At 60.4% G+C, this 18,358-nt stretch overlaps 1 protein-coding gene and 1 pseudogene across 1 annotated transcript; both read right to left on the bottom strand.

The window, feature by feature from the left end:
• Positions 1-3,952: 3,952 nt before the first annotated feature.
• On the bottom strand, positions 3,953-6,164 carry LOC134056659 (M-phase inducer phosphatase 2-like). Its single transcript, XM_062513517.1, has 8 exons — positions 6,111-6,164; positions 5,767-5,970; positions 5,560-5,655; positions 5,177-5,239; positions 4,972-5,070; positions 4,421-4,554; positions 4,202-4,313; positions 3,953-4,078 (listed from the first exon to the last, which is right to left on the bottom strand). Exons 1-8 carry the CDS (start codon positions 6,162-6,164, stop codon positions 3,953-3,955), a joined length of 888 nt encoding a protein of 295 aa, XP_062369501.1.
• A 4,969-nt stretch (positions 6,165-11,133) lies between these two features.
• LOC134056827 (M-phase inducer phosphatase 2-like) lies at positions 11,134-15,459 on the bottom strand (annotated as a pseudogene).
• Positions 15,460-18,358: the final 2,899 nt, after the last annotated feature.

Genomic DNA, 18,358 nt, shown 5'->3' with positions numbered 1-18,358 from the left:
TGAGACGTCTCCCAGAGTTCGGGATCATTTTCTGGAAGCTGTGGGGAGAGCAGAGATGAGCTTTATGGGGGGATGGCATCCGCATCCCTGCCCAAGCAGCCCAGGTTGTCACCTCCCAGACACAGACTGGGGGACACAGCCGGGCTTAGACCGAGCCCTGCTGCTCGGGAGAGGCAGGGCCAGGGCCAGGGCCAGGGCCAGGAGGTGTCCCCGGGGGGACACGGGGATGGGGCCACTCACTTTTCCCTCACGGCTGCGGAGCTCTGCTGTGTGGGGGAGTCCGGTGCCAGTGCTGCGGGAACAAGGGACAGGGATAGCCGCGGTGTGGGGATCGGGGAGCTGGCCGCAGCCCAGGACAGCGGGCAGGATGGGTCCGGGCAGGGAGGCCCCCAGCAGGCGGGTGGCAGCGCCGTCGGGAGCAGCGGTCCCGCATGGAATGCTGCGCGTCACCCCGAGCAGGGTCCCCAGCGGAGCGGCTCCTGGCTGAGCCCCAGGGACCGCAGGCACGGGCTCCTGCCCATCACTCCCCAAAAAGCCTCGAGCCCCTCGGACCCCCCTCCCACACCTTCGGCACGACCCCAGAGCCAGCAGCGGTTGGGGACGGCTGTGGGGCGGAGCAGCCGCAGTCCCTCACCTGGATCCGTGGGCTGCGAGGACACCGAGTCCCCGGGGCAGTCCGAGGCCAGCGGCTCCGGGGACAGCGTGTGCCACAGCCGCGGGAGGGGCAGCGCCCCGCGTCCCCTCTGAGGGGTGTCCTGGTACCTGCGGGCGGACAAGTGTCGGTGACACGGGGCAGTGTCCGTGGCCCGGGTGCCCCTTCTTGCCCCGGCGAGGCGGGGGCAGGAGCTGAAGGAGGGATCCCAAAAAGCGTCCTTTGGCACGAGCCCCGGACAAAGGCACCCCGGCCACCCCCGTCACCTGTCCGGGACCGCCGGGTCAGCCCTATCCAGTGACAGCGGCGTGAGCGCGGCTGTGCCCGGGAAGGGCAGAGGGGAGATGGCCGCCAGCCCGCGGCCACCGCGCAGTGACATGGCCCGGGCAGGGACCGAGAGAGCGAGCTCCGGCAAGTAACCGGGGACGGGGGACAAGAGACGGCAAGAAGTAAGAGGTGCAAAGAGATGGCAGTGAGAGGCGGGAGTTGATAAAAGGCGATAAGAGGCGATAAAGCGTGACAAAAAGTGATAAAAGGTGGCCGGAGGCGACAGGAGGCGAGCAGAGGTGACAGGTGCCACCCGCGCCGCTCCCGCTTAGAGCAGTAACAGGAATAACAACACCAGCGGCAGCCGCAGCCAATGGGAGGCCGCGGCGCGCACGAGGCGACTCCCCCAGCCAATGGGAGGTCGCAGTGGGCGCGAGGGCCAATGAGAGGCGCGCGAGGCGCTTGGGGGCGGAGCCGCAGACGAGGGGGCGGTTTCAGAGGCGAAAGGGGGCGTGTCCAGCAGAAAAAAGGGGGCGTGTTCAGCAGAAAAAGGGCGTGTCCAGCGCTGCCCTCACGACGGGCGGGGCCGCGCCCTGTCAGTGCAGGGGACACTCGGTCCCTCCCGTGTCTCCTGCAGCGCGACAAACTTGTGCCCTAATGCCACCCTCACAACCCCGACTGCCACATGCAGCCACAAGAACGCAAGCTTGAAATCTTGGACCTTCTTAACAGCGGACTTTCTTTTTTTAAAGGCGGCTGTGAATGGCCTGCTCTGTGTACCAGCCAGAAAACTCTTACTTCTGTATTAAACGTAACCAAAATCAGTTAATTGTGCTTCAAGCTGCTTGATTCCTTTGCTCTTGCAAGCACGCCCTTGAGTCCCTAGTGTTTATTTCCCCTGTGCTTCCAGCCTGCCTCAGTTTCCTCATGGATGCGCCAGAAGTGTTGGAATTTTAAGAGAGCTAAGTAGAGATCTGGGTGGGGGTGGGGGGGGGGGGCGAAAATCACAGTCTGGAACTAATCTCGCTTTTCTCCCACTTGGAGATCAAACGTGCCGAAGGAGCCCAGCCCCACGGGTGTTTGGAGTCCAAACTTCACGGGTGTTTGGAAGGCGCTGTTCCACTGCTGAGAGCCAGCAGCTCTGACACAGCCCTGCAAAAAGCACCAGTTCCTCCTGCTAACAGCAAATTCTATGTATTTTTATGTGTTTATATATATATATATATATATATATACACATTTATATATAGAACAGGAATTCTGAGAAAGCTCTGTGCCACTCTAGTGACATTTTATGCTGTTCAAGTCTTGTCAACTGCTGCCTTAAAACATTTGAAGAGCTGAAAGGGGATTTGACACAGAATGAAGTTGCAGATGATTTTAGCAAAGATCCTCAGTTTAGCCATTTTGTGTAGTCATTTCTTCTGCTCTTCTGAGTGGTGATTTGCATTGCTGTTTTCTGCTTTATCTGCTCAGTTTTGGGGCAGGTTAAGTGGCCTTCCTTGTATGCCACAGCCCCTTTATTGCTGACCTCCACAACCTTTTCTTTAATTGAGGGCACACACCTCTTGGCCCATGTGTGTGTGCAGATGCCCCTTCCAACAGCTTGAAAATAGGATTATTGATGGGCAGCTTGGGAGGGAGCAGGACACGGGTGTGGGGACCAGGAGGCACAAATGGGGAGCCAGGAGGATTTGGGGGATATTTTTTGGGTTCTCTCGCGGGGCCAAACCAAAGCAAAGGCAAGGCCCAACACAAATATCCAGGCCGCTGTCACCTGGCTGGGGAAGGGGGCGCATAGAAAAGCCCCTCTAGGGAGCGGATCAGGAATGTGGGAAGGTGGAGGGGAGGATGGAAGGATGACTGAAGCACTTGGCACTGGGTGGCCACTTGCCAGGGTCAGAATGGGGGACCCTTGTGTTAAGGACACCCACCCCTTCCAGACCCCACAGCCATGGGGATCCCACAGAGCTCTGTCCCCCAGAAAATTATTGCCACAGCCCTGGGGGTCCTGCAAAGACCAGAAGCGCCCCCCTCTCATGAGGGTGACATGGCTTTGGGGGTCCCAGGCAGAGGGATGAGGTGTTACTGGCCTGGGGGTCCTGATGAGCACAGCCACACTCACAAGGGGCGTCAATACCTTGGGGATCCCATGGACATGGGGGCTTAATCACTACAGGAGGGTCTCAGAACATGAGGGATTAATGCTCCTGAGTGTCTTGATGAACCCTAACCCCCAAATGGGGGCTGCCACACTTTCTGGGAGTCCTGCTGGGAGGAATGAGTGTCCCAGCTCAGAGGGGAATGCTGCAAAGTTCAGGAGACCTCCTGAGAAAAGAGAGTGTCCTGGCTGCGGGGGTCCCACAGCAGCCCCAAGTTTCCCAGGGGTCCTGCCAAGCCCAGCATGTCCAGGAAAGAGGGTCCCATGCGGGTCCAGGGCCATACTGCTGCCGCCCCACCCTGCAGGAGCAGCAGCCAAGGGGCCAACACTTGCCCCTTCCCCACCCACCTTGTCTGTGGGGAAGCCACCACAGCCCAGGGAAACCCTATCCCTGTCCTCTGCCAGCAGCTGTCCCTGTCCCCAGAGCCCCAGAGTCCTCCATCCCAGCCTGCCCGTCCCCCCACCCCTCCGTTCCTATTGCAGAGCCCTGGTGTGGGCAGGGACAGCTCAGGAGCCAGGTTTGTTCTCCTACAATAGGAGTTTATTAACAGACATTGTAATTAACAAACCATCCTAGCAACAGACAAACACAAAAATATTAATAACAATAAAGTATTTACAATAAACAAAAGATATGGAAGACCATAAATAAAAAATACTTATAGCAAAAAACAAAACAAAACCATTTGTAACAATAAACAAACGCAAAACCAATCTTAACTCTAAATACCTTCCCAAACACATCCTAACAAACAAGAGCAAGCCGAGGCGCATCCCTGGCCAAGGGAACTCTTCCTACAGTTGTTCCCCGGTGGGATGCATGGATGGATGGATGGATGGATGGATGGATGGATGGATGGATGGATGGATGGTCACAGGTCCCGCCCGCGGACCAAGAGCTCCCGCCGGCCGCGCCGGCTCTGCCCGCGGAATTTGCGCAGCTCCTCCTTGAACGCCGGGTGCGCCATGGGCCGATAGTCCCGGGGCTCGCAGTGGCTCTGCAACGCACGGCTCCGTCAGCCCCATTGCAGGGAAGGGGCTCAGAGCCAGAACTGCCCCTCCCCACTGCCGTGCGCCCCCCTCAGCTCCTGCCAGCGAGGGGACACCGGGAGGGGACTCACCGGGAACTGGAAGAAGAACTCGCGGTACCCCCCGTTCAAGACGTAGAGCTCAGGGTACTGCAGCTGCGGGTACTCGTGGCAGGACCGATCCCTCTCCCGCAGGAACTTGCACCTGTGACTCAGGGAAAGGCCACGGGATCAGCCCCGTGCGGGGATCCAGGCGTGCCTGGGGGACGGGCAGACCCCAAAGTGCCCTCCCCCCACCGAGGCATCGCTCACATTTTGGGGCCCCTTTCAACAGAGAACTCGCAGTGGAAGATGACGATCACCCTCTTGCTGCTGTCCAGCGCCACACTGGGCTGCTCCAGCAGGAATTCCTCCACATCCCGCTGCAGCGGCAGGTTGACAGCACCCTGGGGACGGACACACGAGGCACCTTTCTCCACTCTGCCTCCCATTTCATTTTCTGCAGGGACCCACGGACGCTGCCCCACAGCCTCCCCCACTGTCATACTCCTCTTTCCAGCTGGGAATCAACCTTTTAGGGAGTGTCTTGACACTCCCCTTGGGGCTGCTCTGTCCCTCTGGGCAGCTCTGTACCCTTCCTGAGGGGCTGCTCAAGCTCTCTGGAGGCTCAGAGTACCTCTGGTGAGGCTGCTTTACTCCTCTCTGGGAGCTCTATATCTTTGCTTCATCTCTCAGAGGGTACTCAACAAATCCCGGGCGATCCTGAACCCCTTGCTGGCGTTATGCTCAACCCCTCGTGGCGGTTCCTCCCGTTCCTCCCAGTCCCAGGAGCACAGAGGGCGGGGGGAGCGTGGAGTTCTGACCGTGATGTGGCCCCCCTCGTATTCGTAGGGGTACCGGCAGTCCACCACGATGCTGCTCTCGAGGAAGCTGCTGAAGTGCCCCGTCAGCACTGCCACCAGCTGCGGGGGGAACAAGTCACCAAGGGGGGACACACGGGGGCAGGTGGGGGGTGGAATAGGCAGGCAGCCCCTTGGGGGGCCTGGCAAAGGGTCACTGTCCCCTTACCGTGCCAGGGGAGATGTACTTCAGGCTTGGGTCCTTCCCTTCCACCGTCGGCAGGAGGTGAGGCTGGAGGAGAGAGGATGCGGGGTCATCCCTGTCCTAGGGACACGTCCTGGGGGTGGCACCTGTCCCCCCAGCCCAGGAGCTCCCAGTGGTCAGTTCTGCACCCGCAGGAGGGGAAAGGGCAGATACATGTGGCCGTGGCATTGGCATGGACCCAGAGGAGCAGTGATGGGGCTCTTTATCCAGTGCAGGGACTGCATGCTGGGCAGTCACAGCCCTGTGTCCCCAGCCAAGGGCCACCAGCTGGCTTTGGGCTCTTGCAGGGCTCCAGTGATGGTCCCTGTTCCCAATAATGCAGCCCTGCCCCATCCTCGTGGCTCTACCATGGAGAAGTCCCCAAGGAGCTCCTGCTCATCGCTGGCCAGCACTTTCTCCATCTCCTCAAGCTGGGCGGATCTGGAAGGCTCCAGCCCCACTCCCTGTGGAGACACACACAGCCCCAGATGACATCAGAGGCTCTGGAACAGCAGGGACGTGGCCCAGTGCTGCTGGACAGGCTGGTCCCACTCCTCCCCTTCCCCATCACCCACCAACTGCACCGACGCCTCCTGGTCAGGACTGCCAGACACCCTCTTCTGCTTCTTAGCCTTGACAGGGGTGCCCCTGTGCGAGGGCTGTCCCCGCTTCAGGACGGGCCTGGGGACACTGCCGGGCAGCCAGGACGAGCGGAAGAGCTGCCGGCACTGGCTGCGCTTCCCCGCACGCTGTGGGGAGAGCCCGTGCTGCTGCCTGGGCTGTTGGGAGCCCCCAGCAGCAGGGCTGGTGCTGCTCACCAACCAGCCCCCACCTCAGGGACCTTGGGCCCCTTTGGAGACCCCGAGAGGGGACTGTGGGGCTCCATCCTATGCCAAAGGCTGCCACATACCAGCTTTGCCTCCTCCTTCTTCATCACTGGCGTGGTCAGCCCGTTCTCCATCCCCTGGCACATGGTGGCATCGCTCTGCCAGAGCACCAGCTGGGGGGACTTGGGGGAGAAGCAGAGGAGATGGTGAAGGGGACAAGTCCTGTCAGCTGCTTTCCACCCCCACGCAGGGATGGATCCCGTACCCAAGCTCCATCCACCTCCCAGTGCATTCCAGGCTTGCAGTCAGGGTGTCCCAATGACCTCCCAGCCCGCCCATCTCCCACATCCGCAGGCCCCCACCCATGGGGAGGTTGTGGCGGCAGCTCCAACGCGTCCAGCCGCAGGATCAGCCATTCTTGGTGCCCTCCCGAGCCCTCCAGTCTCTCACCAGCAGTTCTGGTGTGCGGGAAGGGCTCTGGGCAAGAAGGTTGCTCCTGGCAGCCCCATGGCCGGCGGGCAGCCGGTCCCGCTGGCCCGGCCTCTGCAGCTTTTTGGGGCCAAAGCCCTCCTGCAGCGGGGGAAGACACGGGATCAGCACCCCTCTGCCCCCTCCCTGACCCCCAGGTCCCGCTGCCCCCTCATCCTCGGGCTCCGTCTGGCGCTGCTGCACTCTGTCCCTGCGCACCTGGAGCTGGGAGATGTCCTTCAGGACCGGTCTGGCTTCCAGCTGACACTTCTGTGGGACAGCCAGGGGGTGAGAGGTGCTGCACAGGTGCGGGATCCCTGCCCCCGCTGCTGGCTCCATCTTCCTCGTCCCTGCTCGTCCGGGGACTCGGCAGGATCCTGCACAGCCTCCAGCACCTACCGGCAAGGAGTGCATCCTCTGGCCAAGGAGCTTCCTGCTGCAAGAGGAGGGAAAGGAAAGGATGGAATGAAAGTGCTGTGTCCCACCCCTCTGCCACTGTCACCTCTGTCCCCTACGTCCTCAGGGTGGGGTAACAGCTCCCCGGGGCAGCCACAGCTCCCCAAAGGAACCTGGGGCAGGTACTGAACGAACACCAATGGCCTGAGTGGGACCCCAGCAGGGGCACGGGGACAGCCTGGCTCTTGGGTCTGGGACAGGGACAGCCTGAGCACGGGGACAGCCTAGCATTCGTGTCCTGCCGCAAGGACACAGCCCCTCCACTTACTCTTTGAGACGTCTCCCAGAGTTCGGCATCATTTTCTGGAAGCTGTGGGGAGAGCAGAGATGAGCTTTATGGGGGGATGGCATCCGCATCCCTGCCCAAGCAGCCCAGGTTGTCACCTCCCAGACACAGACTGGGGGACACAGCCGGGCTTAGACCGAGCCCTGCTGCTCGGGAGAGGCAGGGCCAGGGCCAGGGCCAGGGCCAGGAGGTATCCCCGGGGGGACACGGGGATGGGGCCACTCACTTTTCCCTCACGGCTGCGGAGCTCTGCTGTGTGGGGGAGTCCGGTGCCAGTGCTGCGGGAACAAGGGACAGGGATAGCCGCGGTGTGGGGATCGGGGAGCTGGCCGCAGCCCAGGACAGCGGGCAGGATGGGTCAGGGCAGGGAGGCCCCCAGCAGGCGGGTGGCAGCGCCGTCGGGAGCAGCGGTCCCGCATGGAATGCTGCGCGTCACCCCGAGCAGGGTCCCCAGCGGAGCGGCTCCTGGCTGAGCCCCAGGGACCGCAGGCACGGGCTCCTGCCCATCACTCCCCAAAAAGCCTCGAGCCCCTCGGACCCCCCTCCCACACCTTCGGCACGACCCCAGAGCCAGCAGCGGTTGGGGACGGCTGTGGGGCGGAGCAGCCGCAGTCCCTCACCTGTATCCGTGGGCTGCGAGGACACCGAGTCCCCGGGGCAGTCCGAGGCCAGCGGCTCCGGGGACAGCGTGTGCCACAGCCGCGGGAGGGGCAGCGCCCCGCGTCCCCTCTGAGGGGTGTCCTGGTACCTGCGGGCGGACAAGTGTCGGTGACACGGGGCAGTGTCCGTGGCCCGGGTGCCCCTTCTTGCCCCGGCGAGGCGGGGGCAGGAGCTGAAGGAGGGATCCCAAAAAGCGTCCTTTGGCACGAGCCCCGGACAAAGGCACCCCGGCCACCCCCGTCACCTGTCCGGGACCGCCGGGTCAGCCCTATCCAGTGACAGCGGCGTGAGCGCGGCTGTGCCCGGGGAGGGCAGAGGGGAGATGGCCGCCAGCCCGCGGCCACCGCGCAGTGACATGGCCCGGGCAGGGACCGAGAGAGCGAGCTCCGGCAAGTAACCGGGGACGGGGGACAAGAGACGGCAAGAAGTAAGAGGTGCAAAGAGATGGCAGTGAGAGGCGGGAGTTGATAAAAGGCGATAAGAGGCGATAAAAGGTGACAAAAAGTAATAAAAGGTGGCCGGAGGCGACAGGAGGCGAGCAGAGGTGACAGGTGCCACCCGCGCCGCTCCCGCTTAGAGCAGTAACAGGAATAACAACACCAGCGGCAGCCGCAGCCAATGGGAGGCCGCGGCGCGCACGAGGCGACTCCCCCAGCCAATGGGAGGTCGCAGTGGGCGCGAGGGCCAAAGAGAGGCGCGCGAGGCGCTTGGGGGCGGAGCCGCAGACGAGGGGGCGGTTTCAGAGGCGAAAGGGGGCGTGTCCAGCAGAAAAAGGGGGCGTGTTCAGGAGAAAAAGGGCGTGGCCAGCGCTGCCCTCACGACGGGCGGGGCCGCGCCCTGTCAGTGCAGGGGACACTCGGTCCCTCCCGTGTCTCCTGCAGCGCGACAAACTTGTGCCCTAATGCCACCCTCACAACCCCGACTGCCACATGCAGCCACAAGAACGCAAGCTTGAAATCTTGGACCTTCTTAATAGCGGACTTTCTTTTTTTAAAGGCGGCTGTGAATGGCCTGCTCTGTGTACCAGCCAGAAAACTCTTACTTCTGTATTAAACGTAACCAAAATCAGTTAATTGTGCTTAAAGCTGCTTGATTCCTTTGCTCTTGCAAGCACGCCCTTGAGTCCCTAGTGTTTATTTCCCCTGTGCTTCCAGCCTGCCTCAGTTTCCTCATGGATGCGCCAGAAGTGTTGGAATTTTAAGAGAGCTAAGTAGAGACCTGGGGGGGGGGGGGGTGCGGAAATCACAGTCTGGAACTAATCTCGCTTTTCTCCCACTTGGAGATCAAACGTGCTGAAGGAGCCCAGCCCCACGGGTGTTTGGAGTCCAAACTTCACGGGTGTTTGGAAGGCGCTGTTCCACTGCTGAGAGCCAGCAGCTCTGACACAGCCCTGCAAAAAGCACCAGTTCCTCCTGCTAACAGCAAATTCTATGTATTTTTACGTGTGTGTATATATACATATACACACATTTATATATAGAACAGGAATTCTGAGAAAGCTCTGTGCCACTCTAGTGACATTTTATGCTGTTCAAGTCTTGTCAACTGCTGCCTTAAAACATTTGAAGAGCTGAAAGGGGATTTGACACAGAATGAAGTTGCAGATGATTTTAGCAAAGATCCTCAGTTTAGCCATTTTGTGGAGTCATTTCTTCTGCTCTTCTGAGTGGCGATTTGCATTGCTGTTTTCTGCTTTATCTGCTCAGTTTTGGGGCAGGTTAAGTGGCCTTCCTTGTATGCCACAGCCCCTTTATTGCTGACCTCCACAACCTTTTCTTTAATTGAGGGCACACACCTCTTGGCCCATGTGTGTGTGCAGATGCCCCTTCCAACAGCTTGAAAATAGGATTATTGATGGGCAGCTTGGGAGGGAGCAGGACACGGGTGTGGGGACCAGGAGGCACAAACGGGGAGCCAGGAGGATTTGGGGGATATTTTTTGGGTTCTCTCGCGGGGCCAAACTAAAGCAAAGGCAAGGCCCAACACAAATATCCAGGCCGCTGTCACCTGGCTGGGGAAGGGGGCGCATAGAAAAGCCCCTCTAGGGAGCGGATCAGGAATGTGGGAAGGTGGAGGGGAGGATGGAAGGATGACTGAAGCACTTGGCACTGGGTGGCCACTTGCCAGGGTCAGAATGGGGGACCCTTGTGTTAAGGACACCCACCCCTTCCAGACCCCACAGCCATGGGGATCCCACAGAGCTCTGTCCCCCACAGCCCTGGGGGTCCTGCAAAGACCAGAAGCGCCCCCCTCTCATGAGGGTGACATGGCTTTGGGGGTCCCAGGCAGAGGGATGAGGTGTTACTGGCCTGGGGGTCCTGATGAGCACAGCCACACTCACAAGGGGCGTCAATACCTTGGGGATCCCATGGACATGGGGGCTTAATCACTACAGGAGGGTCTCAGAACATGAGGGATTAATGCTCCTGAGTGTCTTGATGAACCCTAACCCCCAAATGGGGGCTGCCACACTTTCTGGGAGTCCTGCTGGGAGGAATGAGTGTCCCAGCTCAGAGGGGAATGCTGCAAAGTTCAGGAGACCTCCTGAGAAAAGAGAGTGTCCTGGCTGCGGGGGTCCCACAGCAGCCCCAAGTTTCCCAGGGGTCCTGCCAAGCCCAGCATGTCCAGGAAAGAGGGTCCCATGCGGGTCCAGGGCCATACTGCTGCCGCCCCACCCTGCAGGAGCAGCAGCCAAGGGGCCAACACTTGCCCCTTCCCCACCCACCTTGTCTGTGGGGAAGCCACCACAGCCCAGGGAAACCCTATCCCTGTCCTCTGCCAGCAGCTGTCCCTGTCCCCAGAGCCCCAGAGTCCTCCATCCCAGCCTGCCCGTCCCCCCACCCCTCCGTTCCTATTGCAGAGCCCTGGTGTGGGCAGGGACAGCTCAGGAGCCAGGTTTGTTCTCCTACAATAGGAGTTTATTAACAGACATTGTAATTAACAAACCATCCTAGCAACAGACAAACACAAAAATATTAATAACAATAAACTATTTACAATAAACAAAAGATATGGAAGACCATAAATAAAAAATACTTATAGCAAAAAACAAAACAAAACCATTTGTAACAATAAACAAACGCAAAACCAATCTTAACTCTAAATACCTTCCCAAACACATCCTAACAAACAAGAGCAAGCCGAGGCGCATCCCTGGCCAAGGGAACTCTTCCTACAGTTGTTCCCCGGTGGGATGCATGGATGGATGGATGGATGGATGGATGGATGGATGGATGGATGGATGGTCACAGGTCCCGCCCGCGGACCAAGAGCTCCCGCCGGCCGCGCCGGCTCTGCCCGCGGAATTTGCGCAGCTCCTCCTTGAACGCCGGGTGCGCCATGGGCCGATAGTCCCGGGGCTCGCAGTGGCTCTGCAACGCACGGCTCCGTCAGCCCCATTGCAGGGAAGGGGCTCAGAGCCAGAACTGCCCCTCCCCACTGCCGTGCGCCCCCCTCAGCTCCTGCCAGCGAGGGGACACCGGGAGGGGACTCACCGGGAACTGGAAGAAGAACTCGCGGTACCCCCCGTTCAAGACGTAGAGCTCAGGGTACTGCAGCTGCGGGTACTCGTGGCAGGACCGATCCCTCTCCCGCAGGAACTTGCACCTGTGACTCAGGGAAAGGCCACGGGATCAGCCCCGTGCGGGGATCCAGGCGTGCCTGGGGGACGGGCAGACCCCAAAGTGCCCTCCCCCCACCGAGGCATCGCTCACATTTTGGGGCCCCTTTCAACAGAGAACTCGCAGTGGAAGATGACGATCACCCTCTTGCTGCTGTCCAGCGCCACACTGGGCTGCTCCAGCAGGAATTCCTCCACATCCCGCTGCAGCGGCAGGTTGACAGCACCCTGGGGACGGACACACGAGGCACCTTTCTCCACTCTGCCTCCCATTTCATTTTCTGCAGGGACCCACGGACGCTGCCCCACAGCCTCCCCCACTGTCATACTCCTCTTTCCAGCTGGGAATCAACCTTTTAGGGAGTGTCTTGACACACCCCTTGGGGCTGCTCTGTCCCTCTGGGCAGCTCTGTACCCTTCCTGAGGGGCTGCTCAAGCTCTCTGGAGGCTCAGAGTACCTCTGGTGAGGCTGCTTTACTCCTCTCTGGGAGCTCTATATCTTTGCTTCATCTCTCAGAGGGTACTCAACAAATCCCGGGCGATCCTGAACCCCTTGCTGGCGTTATGCTCAACCCCTCGTGGCGGTTCCTCCCGTTCCTCCCAGTCCCAGGAGCACAGAGGGCGGGGGGAGCGTGGAGTTCTGACCGTGATGTGGCCCCCCTCGTATTCGTAGGGGTACCGGCAGTCCACCACGATGCTGCTCTCGAGGAAGCTGCTGAAGTGCCCCGTCAGCACTGCCACCAGCTGCGGGGGGAACAAGTCACCAAGGGGGGACACACGGGGCAGGTGGGGGGTGGAGTAGGCAGGCAGCCCCTTGGGGGGCCTGGCAAAGGGTCACTGTCCCCTTACCGTGCCAGGGGAGATGTACTTCAGGCTTGGGTCCTTCCCTTCCACCGTCGGCAGGAGGTGAGGCTGGAGGAGAGAGGATGCGGGGTCATCCCTGTCCTAGGGACACGTCCTGGGGGTGGCACCTGTCCCCCGAGCCCAGGAGCTCCCAGTGGTCAGTTCTGCACCCGCAGGAGGGGAAAGGGCAGATACATGTGGCCGTGGCATTGGCATGGACCCAGAGGAGCAGTGATGGGGCTCTTTATCCAGTGCAGGGACTGCATGCTGGGCAGTCACAGCCCTGTGTCCCCAGCCAAGGGCCACCAGCTGGCTTTGGGCTCTTGCAGGGCTCCAGTGATGGTCCCTGTTCCCAATAATGCAGCCCTGCCCCATCCTCGTGGCTCTACCATGGAGAAGTCCCCAAGGAGCTCCTGCTCATCGCTGGCCAGCACTTTCTCCATCTCCTCAAGCTGGGCGGATCTGGAAGGCTCCAGCCCCACTCCCTGTGGAGACACACACAGCCCCAGATGACATCAGAGGCTCTGGAACAGCAGGGACGTGGCCCAGTGCTGCTGGACAGGCTGGTCCCACTCCTCCCCTTCCCCATCACCCACCAACTGCACCGACGCCTCCTGGTCAGGACTGCCAGACACCCTCTTCTGCTTCTTAGCCTTGACAGGGGTGCCCCTGTGCGAGGGCTGTCCCCGCTTCAGGACGGGCCTGGGGACACTGCCGGGCAGCCAGGACGAGCGGAAGAGCTGCCGGCACTGGCTGCGCTTCCCCGCACGCTGTGGGGAGAGCCCGTGCTGCTGCCTGGGGTGTTGGGAGCCCCCAGCAGCAGGGCTGGTGCTGCTCACCAACCAGCCCCCACCTCAGGGACCTTGGGCCCCTTTGGAGACCCCGAGAGGGGACTGTGGGGCTCCATCCTATGCCAAAGGCTGCCACATACCAGCTTTGCCTCCTCCTTCTTCATCACCGGCGTGGTCAGCCCGTTCTCCATCCCCTGGCACATGGTGGCATCGCTCTGCCAGAGCACCAGCTGGGGGGACTTGGGGGAGAAGCAGAGGAGATGGTGAAGGGGACAAGTCCTGTCAGCTGCTTTCCACCCCCACGCAGGGATGGATCCCGTACCCAAGCTCCATCCACCTCCCAGTGCATTCCAGGCTTGCAGTCAGGGTGTCCCAATGACCTCCCAGCCCGCCCATCTCCCACATCCGCAGGCCCCCACCCATGGGGAGGTTGTGGCGGCAGCTCCAACGCGTCCAGCCGCAGGATCAGCCATTCTTGGTGCCCTCCCGAGCCCTCCAGTCTCTCACCAGCAGTTCTGGTGTGCGGGAAGGGCTCTTGGCAAGAAGGTTCCTCCTGGCAGCCCCATGGCCGGCGGGCAGCCGGTCCCGCTGGCCCGGCCTCTGCAGCTTTTTGGGGCCAAAGCCCTCCTGCAGCGGGGGAAGACACGGGATCAGCACCCCTCTGCCCCCTCCCTGACCCCCAGGTCCCGCTGCCCCCTCATCCTCGGGCTCCGTCTGGCGCTGCTGCACTCTGTCCCTGCGCACCTGGAGCTGGGAGATGTCCTTCAGGACCGGTCTGGCTTCCAGCTGACACTTCTGTGGGACAGCCAGGGGGTGAGAGGTGCTGCACAGGTGCGGGATCCCTGCCCCCGCTGCTGGCTCCATCTTCCTCCTCCCTGCTCGTCCGGGGACTCGGCAGGATCCTGCACAGCCTCCAGCACCTACCGGCAAGGAGTGCATCCTCTGGCCAAGGAGCTTCCTGCTGCAAGAGGAGGGAAAGGAAAGGGTGGAATGAAAGCGCTGTGTCCCACCCCTCTGCCACTGTCACCTCTGTCCCCTACGTCCTCAGGGTGGGGTAACAGCTCCCCGGGGCAGCCACAGCTCCCCAAAGGAACCTGGGGCAGGTACTGAACGAACACCAATGGCCTGAGTGGGTGGGACCCCAGCAGGGGCACGGGGACAGCCTGGCTCTTGGGTCTGGGACAGGGACAGCCTGAGCACGGGGACAGCCTAGCATTCGTGTCCTGCCGCAAGGACACAGCCCCTCCACTTACTCTTTGAGACGTCTCCCAGAGTTCGGCATCATTTTCTGGAAGCTGTGGGGAGAGCAGAGATGAGCTTTATGGGGGGATGGCATCCGCATCCCTGCCCAGGCAGCCCAGGTTGTCACCTCCCAGACACAGACTGGGGGACACAGCCGGGCTTAGACCGAGCCCTGCTGCTCGGGAGAGGCAGGGCCAGGGCCAGGGCCAGGGCCAGGGCCAGGGCCAGGGCCAGGGCCAGGGCCAGGAGGTGTCCCCGGGGGGACACGGGGATGGGGCCACTCACTTTTCCCTCACGGCTGCGGAGCTCTGCTGTGTGGGGGAGTCCGGTGCCAGTGCTGCGGGAACAAGGGACAGGGATAGCCGCGGTGTGGGGATCGGGGAGCTGGCCGCAGCCCAGGACAGCGGGCAGGATGGGTCAGGGCAGGGAGGCCCCCAGCAGGCGGGTGGCAGCGCCGTCGGGAGCAGCGGTCCCGCATGGAATGCTGCGCGTCACCCCGAGCAGGGTCCCCAGCGGAGCGGCTCCTGGCTGAGCCCCAGGGACCGCAGGCACGGGCTCCTGCCCATCACTCCCCAAAAAGCCTCGAGCCCCTCGGACCCCCCTCCCACACCTTCGGCACGACCCCAGAGCCAGCAGCGGTTGGGGACGGCTGTGGGGCGGAGCAGCCGCAGTCCCTCACCTGGATCCGTGGGCTGCGAGGACACCGAGTCCCCGGGGCAGTCCGAGGCCAGCGGCTCCGGGGACAGCGTGTGCCACAGCCGCGGGAGGGGCAGCGCCCCGCGTCCCCTCTGAGGGGTGTCCTGGTACCTGCAGGCGGACAAGTGTCGGTGACACGGGGCAGTGTCCGTGGCCCGGGTGCCCCTTCTTGCCCCGGCGAGGCGGGGGCAGGAGCTGAAGGAGGGATCCCAAAAAGCGTCCTTTGGCACGAGCCCCGGACAAAGGCACCCCGGCCACCCCCGTCACCTGTCCGGGACCGCCGGGTCAGCCCTATCCAGTGACAGCGGCGTGAGCGCGGCTGTGCCCGGGGAGGGCAGAGGGGAGATGGCCGCCAGCCCGCGGCCACCGCGCAGTGACATGGCCCGGGCAGGGACCGAGAGAGCGAGCTCCGGCAAGTAACCGGGGACGGGGGACAAGAGACGGCAAGAAGTAAGAGGTGCAAAGAGATGGCAGTGAGAGGCGGGAGTTGATAAAAGGCGATAAGAGGCGATAAAAGGTGACAAAAAGTGATAAAAGGTGGCCGGAGGCGACAGGAGGCGAGCAGAGGTGACAGGTGCCACCCGCGCCGCTCCCGCTTAGAGCAGTAACAGGAATAACAACACCAGCGGCAGCCGCAGCCAATGGGAGGCCGCGGCGCGCACGAGGCGACTCCCCCAGCCAATGGGAGGTCGCAGTGGGCGCGAGGGCCAAAGAGAGGCGCGCGAGGCGCTTGGGGGCGGAGCCGCAGACGAGGGGGCGGTTTCAGAGGCGAAAGGGGGCGTGTCCAGCAGGAAAAGGGCGTGGCCAGCGCTGCCTTCACGACGGGCGGGGCCGCGCCCTGTCAGTGCAGGGGACACTCGGTCCCTCCCGTGTCTCCTGCAGCGCGACAAACTTGTGCCCTAATGCCACCCTCACAACCCCGACTGCCACATGCAGCCACAAGAACGCAAGCTTGAAATCTTGGACCTTCTTAATAGCGGACTTTCTTTTTTTAAAGGCGGCTGTGAATGGCCTGCTCTGTGTACCAGCCAGAAAACTCTTACTTCTGTATTAAACGTAACCAAAATCAGTTAATTGTGCTTAAAGCTGCTTGATTCCTTTGCTCTTGCAAGCACGCCCTTGAGTCCCTAGTGTTTACTTCCCCTGTGCTTCCAGCCTGCCTCAGTTTCCTCATGGATGCGCCAGAAGTGTTGGAATTTTAAGAGAGCTAAGTAGAGACCTGGGGGGGGGGGGGGGGGGGGGTGTGCGGAAATCACAGTCTGGAACTAATCTCGCTTTTCTCCCACTTGGAGATCAAACGTGCCGAAGGAGCCCAGCCCCACGGGTGTTTGGAGTCCAAACTTCACGGGTGTTTGGAAGGCGCTGTTCCACTGCTGAGAGCCAGCAGCTCTGACACAGCCCTGCAAAAAGCACCAGTTCCTCCTGCTAACAGCAAATTCTATGTATTTTTATGTGTTTATATATATATATATATATATATATATATATATATATATATACACATTTATATATAGAACAGGAATTCTGAGAAAGCTCTGTGCCACTCTAGTGACATTTTATGCTGTTCAAGTCTTGTCAACTGCTGCCTTAAAACATTTGAAGAGCTGAAAGGGGATTTGACACAGAATGAAGTTGCAGATGATTTTAGCAAAGATCCTCAGTTTAGCCATTTTGTGGAGTCATTTCTTCTGCTCTTCTGAGTGGCGATTTGCATTGCTGTTTTCTGCTTTATCTGCTCAGTTTTGGGGCAGGTTAAGTGGCCTTCCTTGTATGCCACAGCCCCTTTATTGCTGACCTCCACAACCTTTTCTTTAATTGAGGGCACACACCTCTTGGCCCATGTGTGTGTGCAGATGCCCCTTCCAACAGCTTGAAAATAGGATTATTGATGGGCAGCTTGGGAGGGAGCAGGACACGGGTGTGGGGACCAGGAGGCACAAATGGGGAGCCAGGAGGATTTGGGGGATATTTTTTGGGTTCTCTCGCGGGGCCAAACCAAAGCAAAGGCAAGGCCCAACACAAATATCCAGGCCGCTGTCACCTGGCTGGGGAAGGGGGCGCATAGAAAAGCCCCTCTAGGGAGCGGATCAGGAATGTGGGAAGGTGGAGGGGAGGATGGAAGGATGACTGAAGCACTTGGCACTGGGTGGCCACTTGCCAGGGTCAGAATGGGGGACCCTTGTGTTAAGGACACCCACCCCTTCCAGACCCCACAGCCATGGGGATCCCACAGAGCTCTGTCCCCCAGAAAATTATTGCCACAGCCCTGGGGGTCCTGCAAAGACCAGAAGCGCCCCCCTCTCATGAGGGTGACATGGCTTTGGGGGTCCCAGGCAGAGGGATGAGGTGTTACTGGCCTGGGGGTCCTGATGAGCACAGCCACACTCACAAGGGGCGTCAATACCTTGGGGATCCCATGGACATGGGGGCTTAATCACTACAGGAGGGTCTCAGAACATGAGGGATTAATGCTCCTGAGTGTCTTGATGAACCCTAACCCCCAAATGGGGGCTGCCACACTTTCTGGGAGTCCTGCTGGGAGGAATGAGTGTCCCAGCTCAGAGGGGAATGCTGCAAAGTTCAGGAGACCTCCTGAGAAAAGAGAGTGTCCTGGCTGCGGGGGTCCCACAGCAGCCCCAAGTTTCCCAGGGGTCCTGCCAAGCCCAGCATGTCCAGGAAAGAGGGTCCCATGCGGGTCCAGGGCCATACTGCTGCCGCCCCACCCTGCAGGAGCAGCAGCCAAGGGGCCAACACTTGCCCCTTCCCCACCCACCTTGTCTGTGGGGAAGCCACCACAGCCCAGGGAAACCCTATCCCTGTCCTCTGCCAGCAGCTGTCCCTGTCCCCAGAGCCCCAGAGTCCTCCATCCCAGCCTGCCCGTCCCCCCACCCCTCCGTTCCTATTGCAGAGCCCTGGTGTGGGCAGGGACAGCTCAGGAGCCAGGTTTGTTCTCCTACAATAGGAGTTTATTAACAGACATTGTAATTAACAAACCATCCTAGCAACAGACAAACACAAAAATATTAATAACAATAAACTATTTACAATAAACAAAAGATATGGAAGACCATAAATAAAAAATACTTATAGCAAAAAACAAAACAAAACCATTTGTAACAATAAACAAACGCAAAACCAATCTTAACTCTAAATACCTTCCCAAACACATCCTAACAAACAAGAGCAAGCCGAGGCGCATCCCTGGCCAAGGGAACTCTTCCTACAGTTGTTCCCCGGTGGGATGCATGGATGGATGGATGGATGGATGGATGGATGGAT

This window comes from Cinclus cinclus, chromosome Z (assembly GCF_963662255.1).
Source record: "Cinclus cinclus chromosome Z, bCinCin1.1, whole genome shotgun sequence".
Lineage (NCBI taxonomy): Eukaryota > Metazoa > Chordata > Aves > Passeriformes > Cinclidae > Cinclus > Cinclus cinclus.
Note: the sequence above shows the minus strand (reverse complement) of the source record. Positions and strands in the feature narration are given on the sequence as shown.